General features: G+C 53.2%; 1 protein-coding gene across 1 annotated transcript; it reads right to left on the minus strand.

Moving 5' to 3' along the window:
* Positions 1 to 197: 197 nt before the first annotated feature.
* Positions 198 to 10,176, minus strand: BAK1 (BCL2 antagonist/killer 1). The gene is made up of 5 exons (XM_009272845.2): positions 10,041 to 10,176; positions 3,377 to 3,512; positions 3,094 to 3,237; positions 501 to 681; positions 198 to 305 (listed from the first exon to the last, which is right to left on the minus strand). Exons 1-5 carry the CDS (start codon positions 10,126 to 10,128, stop codon positions 198 to 200), a joined length of 657 nt encoding a protein of 218 aa, XP_009271120.1. The 5' UTR covers positions 10,129 to 10,176.
* Positions 10,177 to 10,420: the final 244 nt, after the last annotated feature.

The raw sequence follows: 10,420 nt of genomic DNA on the forward strand, positions 1-10,420 counted from the left end.
TGCTTCTCTCCATAGTTCTTGGTGGTGTCTCCACAGATGGATGGCAAAGTGGGCCCTGTAGCAGGAGGGTCACAGGTCCAAGCTTCTCTCTCTCTCTGAGGTTCCTTGAATCCCCCCTCTCTTGGGAGACGTCAATGTAGAGCAGAGATTTGAGAGCGAGCTTAGCTGGACCCCTCCAGCCTCTGCCTCCATGTCAGTCAGGGCCTGAAGAAGCGTCGTACCACTAAATGCCCCACCATGATCAGGGCCACCACCACCATCAGCATGTAATTCATGTAAACATTGTCCAGATTGAGTACAGCGACCTAACGGGAAACAGAGAATAACCAGAGCACGTTAGATCTGCCTGGGCCAGGTTGCTGCTCTGCCTGCACCTGGGTGACCCCACCAACCTCAGCAGTGCCATAGTCCCCAGGCTGCACCTTTCACTGGCTGGAGCACAGCTGCCTCCCCTCACCCCCGAATCCCCCTGGGACAGCCCCGCGCTCCCGCTGGCTCACCCATCCTCCCTGCTGGGCGATCCACTGGGCGATGTGGTTCCGGAGCATGAAGTCCGTGACATAGCGGGCGATCCGGCAGAAGAAACCCGTCATGCCGTGCTGGTAGACGTGGATGGCCATGCGGTAGCCGAAGCTCAGCAGCGCTATCACCCGGCCCCAGTTAATGCCGCTCTCAAACAAGCTGAAACGAAGCCGATGGTCTGGTTAAATCACTGCTACAGCTGGCTCAGACCTCCCTAGCCTCTGCATCCCAGGCCACGGGCTCTCGAGCAGTGCCGGTTGCAGAGCAGGGCTGGGGATGCTGCACTAGTCCTCGAGGTGCATCCCAGCCGCACAGACAACACGGTCATTTTGTGGCTAAGCGACACGTGGCCTCCAATAACCAGGATGCGCTTTCAGAGCAGAACAAACACGGTCTCGGTCACAACCGCTGTTTGCCTCAGCCAGGTGGGATAGGGGTGTCCTAGGGAAAAGGAAATTTCCAAATCCTGTCTACGCAGCTACAGACTCTGCTCGAGGTGCATCCCAGCCGCACAGACAACACGGTCATTTTGTGGCTAAGCGACACGTGGCCTCCAATAACCAGGATGCGCTTTCAGAGCAGAACAAACACGGTCTCGGTCACAACCGCTGTTTGCCTCAGCCAGGTGGGATAGGGGTGTCCTAGGGAAAAGGAAATTTCCAAATCCTGTCTACGCAGCTACAGACTCTGAATTGCTAGAGTGGAAGCTTTGGGATGGTGGTGGTTGACCTGCCACCTTCCTGCCCGTCCTGCCTTTCCCCCAGGTCTCCACCTGAACGCAGGGCACACCAGCTGCCTGTAGGTCCTGTGTTTTCATGGGCAAGGTTATTAAACAAGGTAAGCTGGAATTGGTGGTGGTTTAAGCGGTTAGGCTGCAGCAAGCTCAGCAGCTGCTGCACGTGCAGCCAGGAGCAGGAACTACCACCCACCTGTCCCAAAGCATCCCTTGCTTGTGCCTGGAGATAAGGAATTTTAAATGTATCTAAGGACAAACCACGTTAGGACAGGATTTTCCCTTTTCCTGCATAGACAAACCCCTCCAAGACCAAAACCCGACCTGATCTTGCCTTAGACTGACACTCCCAAGGGATGGGGGGGGGGGTGCTCAAAAATGTTTCTTTTAATATAAAATGTGCCTAGTCAATGCCTACTGCTCCTGATCCAGGTTTTGGTTGCTGTGGGCACAAACTGCATCACTGTCTGCAGGTTTGACGCTGATTTATCTAGACCAGTTTTTGAAGGTGTTTTTCCTGGTTTCCAGCAAGGTAAGCAAGAAGGAAAAAAAGGCAAAAAAAAAATAAAAAGAGTAGACTCAGGCCCTGTGTTTTAATCTTGTGCCCTGTTCCTGGCGGTCCCTGTCTGCACAGCCAAAGGGAACTGTCTTCTCTGCAGAGCCTTGGCGTGGAGCCGCCACCGTGCAGGTTGCAGAGGGAGAGGAAAGTTAGAGCCCGGGAAGAAACAACAGAGAAATGGGTAGCACAAAGAGAGGGACAGAGGTTAATTTACCTGTTTGCGGTGCGTTAACCGCCTCAGGCTGGCAAAGTGGTGAAAACAGCGCGGCATGGCTTCCCAAGGACAGGGGAGCAGGAAGAGGACAGAAGAGAGGCAGTTAGACAACAAACACCGAGCGGAGGGTGCACGGGAACGGGGCTGTGCCAGAGCCAGGTGCGCTCGGAGGAGCGACGGGAACCTGGGAACCCAGAGACCCCGGCTTCCCTCCTGGCTCTGCCAGAGGCCTTCTGCATGACCCTGGGCAAACCATTTAACATGCACAGTGTCTCGGTTTCCCTACAGACAGCGAGGGGTGATGACTGAACCCCTTGACGGCTACCTCGATCCAAGCCTGTACCTCATGCAATCAGGGCGAAAAGTTGTCCAGGTGTTTATCTTCACTCTTCACCCTGTTGCTGTGCTCTGAGTGGGAGAGCTGGGTGTGCATCGCCTGCACGAGACGGCTGCAGGCTCTGCAAGCTGGCGGGGCACCCCCCATCCTGAGTTAGTCCTGGTCCTGTGCCATGTGGACCACTCCAAGGGCAGCGAGTAACCTGCCCTTTCCCACAGCCTGCAGCTGTGTTTGCTTTGTGCCTCTGGAAAGCCTGACCCGTCGGGACTTTCCAGCTACCAAGCTAGTAGCAGTGGGACCAGCAGCAGGTCTGCCTTGCTCCAGGGCTGGTCACACCCCTGAATGGAAGCTGGGACATTCACTTGGCTACTAATGCACGGGCCACGCTTCTCAGGCATGTCCCCCAAACTTTCTGACCCCGCTCAGCTTGTCCAAGGACTGCGAGATGATTGTCAGGTGAAGACTGTCTAAACAGCGTGCAGGAGCAAGAGCAGACAGGCAAAAAACACAGGAACCGTCACGGTGAGCTTCTTGGGAGCTCAACCCAGGGGTGGTGGGCGAAGCTTGAACTGACAGAGTGTGCGCGCTGGGGCAGAGCCAGGGGGGCAGCTGCTCTGGGGTGGGGGCAAGGCTTTAACCGACTGCATTGCACCCCGTCTGACCTTTCCTTCCCTGATCTCCTCCAGGAGCAGGCGTCCAGCCCACGCTGAGGGAGCCAGTGGCCTTACCGGGAGGCTATTCTGGTGAAGTGCTTATAGGCGTTCTCCTTGGTGGGTTGCAAGGATTTCAGCATGCCGCGAAACTCCGCGTCGTACCGCTCGTTAATGTCGTCACCGATGAGGGCCAGGCGCCTTCCCACCCGGCTCCCGGTGCTGCCCAGAGGGAAGATGGCATTATGGATGGGTCTGCCTTCCCAGCAAGACCGGTAAGTAGGACCAAGGGGTGGGTCCGTAAAGGAGCCTGGCTCAGGATGAGGTCGAGGGACGTGCATACGGTTGGTATCAGTTTTACCTGTCCAGCTCCTGCTGGATCTCCTCGATCTCCGGGTCCATGGGCACTTCCTCCCGTCTCTCCGCTCTCTCCTGTTCGTAGCGGTAGAAGGCATAGCTCCGAAACACCTCCTCCGTCTCCTTCACCACCTGGTCTTCTGAGGGAGAGAGAGACAAGAGGAAGAAAAGTCAAGGGAAAAGCTCGTCTCTCCCCTTTCCCAAGTTGGAAAGAGACCATTCCTTCATTTTCAGCCTAAATTTGTGCTGTTTGTATTAACACTGGCCTTTTGCAATAAAACAAAAAGAATCCAATGTAAATTAGTTCTCAGAAAACTAATTTTGAAGCCAGCCTTTGTTCTTAGGGGCACAAGCCCACCTTTTGAATCCACTTTTGGCAAGAGACAGCTAAAGGACTGTCACAACACAAACCAGATGTTCAAGTGCTTGTGCTCGGCAGCTCTCTCCACGTGACAGCACCTCTCAGTAAGGGCATTGCTCAGCACAAACAAGTTCAGGAATCTCAGACCCAGACCCAAACCCAAACTGGAGGCAAAGCTCAGTCTAGCACTGCCCATCAACCCTCAGCAAACAATCTTGTTTTTCAGTGTCACCAATGATCGTGCCCTTGCACGGCATCAGCAATGACGTGGTGAGCAGAAGTTAAATTGGTCATTTTAGTATAATTCCTTGCCAATTCAGTCACACGTCACTGGTCTCGCATACACCCATCAGCGTGGCAGTGGCAATGCCAGGGCAGGGTTTGCAACTTCTGCATGGGCTGCTGGCAGGAACAGAAAGGAGAGGAGCTTTTGAATAACTGGTAAACTGTAGCCCAGAGAGGTGACTCCCCATCCTGCGCTTGAAAGCAGATAAACAGCCAGGTGATAAGTTTGAACTGAATGCCTGCTCCTGCTCCAGCACACCCATTGCCACTGTGCAAGAGCAGGCACCCAGATCCCCTGCTTTGCTAACAAATACCCGTGGAAGCAATATGCCCATTGCACGGTGAGCGGGAGGCTGCGGCTGGGCCGGGGGCGAGCCGGGGCTGTTGTGGGGGGAGGCTGGGGCTGGTTTTGGGTGCCACAGCTTCCTTTCCCTGCTCCCCTAAACAAGCAGGGCTCGGCATGCCAGGTATTCAGGGTTCAGCGGGGGAACATGCCCAGGCAATAACGTCACCCAGCCCCGACAGCGCGCGAAAACCGACCCGGCTCTGCGCAAGCAGGAAGCGAGTCAGAAACAACTGGCGTCAACAAGTGTGCGCCCGTCTGCAAACGGCTTGAGGTCGAGACCCACACGCATGTCCCCCATGCCCACGCTGCTTGGGGAAGAGCGAGGGTCTGGATGTGGCCAGGACCTGCCCCCTCCGGAGCAGGGAGCCCCCGGCGAGGCGTTTCTGTCCCGTAGGTACCATGGTGACTGATACCTTATCACATGTGTTACATTGCTCCTGGGGAAAGTACCCGGTCTGTCACGGGATGTCTTTGATTAGAGCTCGGTTTCGGCTGGCTTGAGAAGCAATCTGGGCTAGAGCACCGGTTCCCAAACAGCCGGCAGCCCAGCTAAGTCACCCACAGGGCTCGGGGGGAGCTGGCCCTAAGGTCCCAGTAACACAGTTCTTCCCAGTTTCTTTTCCAAGATGTAAAATTTGTAGGGGACGGAAATGGTATGGACGGATCAGAGCCCTGCTCCTTTAACAGGGTATCACCGTTCAGGGTGGAGATTACAGACATTAAATGAGGCGCAAAGCCCAGGTAAATGAGCTACTTGGGGGAACATCAGAAGTGCAGGACCCTGGAGACCCGTGGCTTTAGATCATCGTCCTGCAAGGCGTGCTGGTGACACACAGCAGCACATCTGCACCAGCAACACTGTCTAGCAGCAGTTGCTGCAGCCAACCCAGCTAAAACCCTTTCCCAGCATCCTAGTATATCCACCCGCCAGACTGGCCATGCAGTTCTCTGGCCACTGGAAACTGCATTTCCAATGCAGAGATGCTCCTGCCTGAGCAACGTCCCAGGGCTGGGATGTGAGGACCTGGCCTGGTGGACGCAGCTGTCCTGGCAGTACTGCCCCATAAAACCCTGTATCCAAGTCTCCAAAGCATGCCACGCCGCTCATCGCAGAGTTTTTCTGGCTGGTCACATCTACACGGCCCGCATGGGGCTCTGGGGAGATGGGCCCAGCCCTGGATGGGGTGCGGGGAAGGGAGAGGACCTGTCGTGCAAAGACTCAGGTTACACAGAGTTCAGGTTGGGTAAATAAAGGTGAAGGGAAGTGACAAGTCCTGGTCGCTGTGTTTTCAGGGGATTGTTTTTTGTTTTGCAGGAACGGGTTTATTTGGCGGTAAACAAATCCCACCTTATGGAGGAGCCAGCGGAGCCAGATAAATGAAACCGACTGACTCACAGTTTCAGCGAGAGGCAGGGTAAACACACTGCGAGAACAAAAGAGGAAATAAGTATACCAAAAAATTTCCCTGGTTTTAATTACCCCAGGCACTATTTTTAGTAACACAAGGACAGGCGAACACACATCTTCTTTCCCCCCAGGTGCTAACCCACAGCATGCACTGGGACCATCTCTGGGTCTCTTCCACTCAAAAGAAGAGGATCTGGATCAAGATTTGCCTTGTGGACTCCCAGTACCAGCAGCAGAGAGGAGGAGAGCGGTTTGGAGCTCCGCTGGGATCTTTGGGCTCCCTGTGGGATCACTGGGGCCGTGTTAGGGGGCTCACGAGCTGCTGTGACCCCCCCCACTGCAAGGGAGGACCTGCTCCCCTTCTGCTGCATGAAGCAGCGACCCTGTCGTCCTCGGTCCCCAGCGCACTCTCAGCATCTAGACCAGACCTACCCCAACAGCGTCTTGCCTGGATCCACACCGTAGACAACGTTGACCAGACCCCAGCCAGTCTCAAACATGCAACGCCTGCATTTCTGTGCGAGATCCTTTGTTTCTCACCGTTCCTATCTCCCAGGGAGCAGCTGTGCTGCAGTAAAAACTGGCAGGTCTCACCAAAGTTATCCATCAGACCTTGTTACAACTAAATTAAATAGCCCTGCTACAGACTGTAATAATGACAGATGCAACCTGGCAGCGTCCCTTTCGAGCTCCGGAGCCAGGCAGTAACTACACGAAGAGGTGCATCTGTTTGCACAGAGGGAGATATCCAGCCTGGAAACAGCAACTGGCTCCAAAGGGAGAAGACAGCTCCGGGGAACCAAGAACGGTCTCTGGAGATTTCTGCCTCGAGGGGAAGCTTGACTCCACCTCACGGTAGTTGCAATTCATGTGTGGGATGAGCAGTATCTGCGTTAATGGATCTGGGTTAGCTTCCACCGGGCAAGGCAGCCCCTTGTGAAACCTATCGCCTGTCAATAGCAATGCCATCCAGGATCAAAGGCTGATCAACCTGACAACTGCATCATGCTGGCATAATCCTGCACAGCTTGCACCCGAGAGCAGAGCTTCTAGACAGGGAAATAGAAAACTGCTGTCCCCGGAGGCATCTGCACAGCACAAAGCCCTTCCCCTTATTCTGCTCTTTAGAACAAATATCTTCCCACCCAAAAGAGGAGCAATATTCTCAAACAGCCTCCCTGCAGAACTACTGGGCAAACACTCTTGGTTTTAAGATAGAAATTAATCTGTCAATAAGGGAGATTCTCTGGTCCAGATTCCGGACTGGACTCAAGAAATCTGCTTTAATTCTTACGTTCAGTGGTGTCCCGCCAACACACCCAGAGTTACAGGCTTGCAGCAGGGGCTGAGGGCTGCAGCGAGGTTTTTGCTCTGGTACTTTGCTGCCCAAGCTGAGACCTGTCCCATATTTGCTAATCTACTCAACCGCGAAGGGAGGCTGGGCCCGGTGCTCAGCCGGATGCCTGAGATGGGTGGGCATCTCAGCTCTGGCAATGTGTCTCCTTCTGCCCCATCAAGCTTTTCATAAAAGATTTTTTGGGGCATCCTTTGCAGGCCAGAACAAAGGAGTCACGAGGCAATTCCAAAGCAGAGGTTTTTCCCGGCACAGCCATCAGAAGGATGACTTTTCTTTTCCTTTTAAAAACTGAAACCACATATTGATGAGAGATGCAGTTCAACGGGAAGTCCAATACTCTGTGTCTGCGCTGGAGATAGGAACTGCATGGGCACCAAACAAGAGACAAGGATGTTTAAATGGTTTTGGTTGCTCTACAGAATGTATGAGAACCCAGGCTTAAACAGGCAGCTCACATTTTTCCTACTCATTTTGCAGCTGGTCTTGGAGATGAAGACGCAGAGATGCTCACAGACGTATGACTAACGTCCCTAAGCAACTATTTATCAGTTCATGACTTGCTTCACATGCAACGTCAAATCCAGAGCTAAGACAAACAACCAAGGACCAAACCTCACACCTCTCTAGGTATGTTACGTGAGTATTAAACGCACAGACAGATGAGAAAGCCCAGGTAATCTGAGGTAAGAGAACAGTTGCCAATCTGACACTGCAAACTGTGAGTCAGGGTGGCTGGGCTTTCCATGCACAGCCCTGACACCTTGGACACCCTTGCGGAGACTTGCATCAAAGCTCTCTCCGTTTCCTTAGCAGTAATAAGTGGATATAGCGATACATCACCTTTCTTAACAAAGTGCTTTGGGATTCCAGCCGACGTGGTCCACACAGGAGCTAAGTGTGACCACATAAACGATATTTTCATCACGTGGACTGGCCCCTCTGCAGTCTAGGGGAGCTGAGCTGCATTTGGCGTAGTTACCTGCAAGCGTGAGGACAGCCACATCCATGGCTTGTCCCGCAGATCTGAGCCTCGATGTATCCAAACCGTTCCCGTAGCTGTGTGCGTACCCTGGCAGCAGGTTTGAACAGGGAGGCACTGCCACCCCCACGTTACAGATGAGAACTGAAGGAGGGCAAGGTTAATGTTCTGAAGCATGAGCCCTGTTTCCTGAGCTCAGCTCAGCACTGTTGGTGCTGGGCCTCTCACTCCTCCTTCTGCAATGTTTGCTCCCCTTTTGCATGACTCTTCATGAGCTAAGTTGCTCCTCCTCTTCATCACGTACAGCCAGGAGTATGAAGCTCCTGCCTTCGTCTACAATGCCCTAAAAACACCACAAGTGCAAATTGCCACCCAACCTAGACAGAAACTGCAGCATCTTGTCCATGCCCTAAGCAACGGCTGGTACAACAAGGGCTCAGAACGATGCTCATGCAAATCCTTGAGCAGCAGATAAATCTCTTCACTCCCTACCGCATCCAAAGACAAACAAACAGAGCAAGTGAGCCCTAAACGAAAACCAGGCTTAATACCTGTTGACGAAAGCCTTCTGCCCTGTAATCCCATAGCACGCGTTGGTGGAAGCTGCACGTTTCTGCTTCCGCTGGAGTCCATGAGGCTTCTACCTAAGAGGCGTGCAGAGATCCCACCTCCAAATTCCAGATGGACTCCCCCTGAGTTTTGGGAAGCAGAGGGATGCCAGCACTGCCAGTAAGTGTTTGCAAGCGTACAGGAAGCGTGACTGTAAAACAGTGTGGTTAGAGTTCAGGGCCTGATCCTCTCACTGGTTTTCACATCAGCATCTCATTGGCCTCAACAGGAAATCAGCATATGTAAACAACTGCTCTTATTTATTTATTTTCATACCTTGTAGACTTTGGTAAGGGAAGGAGACGGTATTTTTTCTTCCAGTGTATTCATGCAGGATCTAGCACAAATGGTACTCTGAGATGGAGAGGAGTCCAGGCAATACCAGAGTATAAATAACGTAATCAGGCCAATAAAACAGCTCTGAGCTGGATCTGAGCTCAAATACATAAACACTTAGGTGTAGCTTCAAATCTCCATTATTGACAGAGCTGCAGTGACTCAGCCTTATTTACAAGTCCACCTGCAAAACAGGTTAAGAAGTCACCCGTGTTTAACAGCTTTCTCTGCAGTGGCATTTTATCATTTTGGGATGAAACGGGAGCTGAGGTTTTTCCTGGGTTCCTTTCATCCCCGTTCCTGGTTTCACCCATTAGTGTGAAACGCAATTACGCAGTCTGCTGGGCTCGGCACGCACGAGCAACGGACTGAACCGCTTCTGAATGTTGGTGAGCTGTAACTTTTCATCGCTGCTATGCCAAGGCACACCAGAGACCTGATTTCATCCAGCAGCTGATGCAGCAAGACTGAAACCAACTGCCTGAGACCAGGCACTGCTCAGCAAGGCCTGTTTTTCTGTGCGTTTTAAACATCAAGCACCTTTCGCTCTCTTGTGCTTAGGGAAGGGAAAGTAAATGACACCAGGCACCGGCCGTACATCTCGCAGCCAGCCGGGGCGATCTGCCCTATGCCCAAACCCCTGTGCCACTCCGCTGTGCCTGCCTCAGCCTGCCTGCACAGAGCTGCCAGCGTACCCCAGTCCAGCAGCTCCCTGCACGCTATTTTCTCCATGCCTTTCAAGTCCCCCTTGCTGCCCACGGCGCTAATCCAATGCCAAGCATCTCCCAAAAGCATTGGGCATGTGCTCTCCAAGTTCAATTCAGCATAGCTTCACGGAACTGATTTGTTATCCCAGTCTTGCAAAGGGCCCTGGAGGTATGAAAAAGACCATCTCTTCAAAGAAACACAGCAGGGGGAAAAAAAAACCCCAAGAAAGAATGGGTTGAAAAATGCTTCCTCCCCTGAATATCACAGCAACCTTTTTACCTGAGTTGAGCTCTTGTGACAGCCTGCGCCCGTTGCTTCCCCGGCGTCTGTAGGCCCTCGGTGGGTCACCGTCGTTCCCTGAGGCCATTGCAGAGAGATGCTTGGGAGTATCAGCTTTACCTGGAACAACAAGAGACAGTAAGTGAACCAGGTTACGAGCAGCCAGCAGGGACACTGGAGCCTCGCAGCCCCTTGCTCCCTCACGCACCTCCCAGGCCAGCCTTAGGAAGCCCCTTCGGCTGAGCCAAGTGCTCAGAGGAGCAATGCTGCCCGTTTTTATCTCTGCCAGTGACCTGGCTCCTCCCTTCCCGGCACGCTCGCTCCCTGATTCCTGGCCACACCAAGTCCCTTGGCTAGATTTCTCCTCTCTTCCTGACTCT

The sequence above is a fragment of the Aptenodytes forsteri genome, unplaced genomic scaffold (genome assembly GCF_000699145.1).
Source record: "Aptenodytes forsteri isolate BGI_AS27 unplaced genomic scaffold, ASM69914v1 Scaffold142, whole genome shotgun sequence".
Lineage (NCBI taxonomy): Eukaryota > Metazoa > Chordata > Aves > Sphenisciformes > Spheniscidae > Aptenodytes > Aptenodytes forsteri.

Excerpts from the sequence above, each read along its gene's own strand:
- BAK1 (XM_009272845.2), bottom strand. The coding sequence starts at position 10,128 with ATGGCCTCAGGGAACGACGGTGACCCACCGAGGGCCTACAGACGCCGG. Across the intron at positions 3,238-3,376 it reads ATCCAGCAGGAGCTGGACAG|CACCGGGAGCCGGGTGGGAA; the intron begins GTAAAACTGATA and ends CCCTCTGGGCAG. Across the intron at positions 306-500 it reads TCGCCCAGCAGGGAGGATGG|GTCGCTGTACTCAATCTGGA; the intron begins GTGAGCCAGCGG and ends GTTTCCCGTTAG.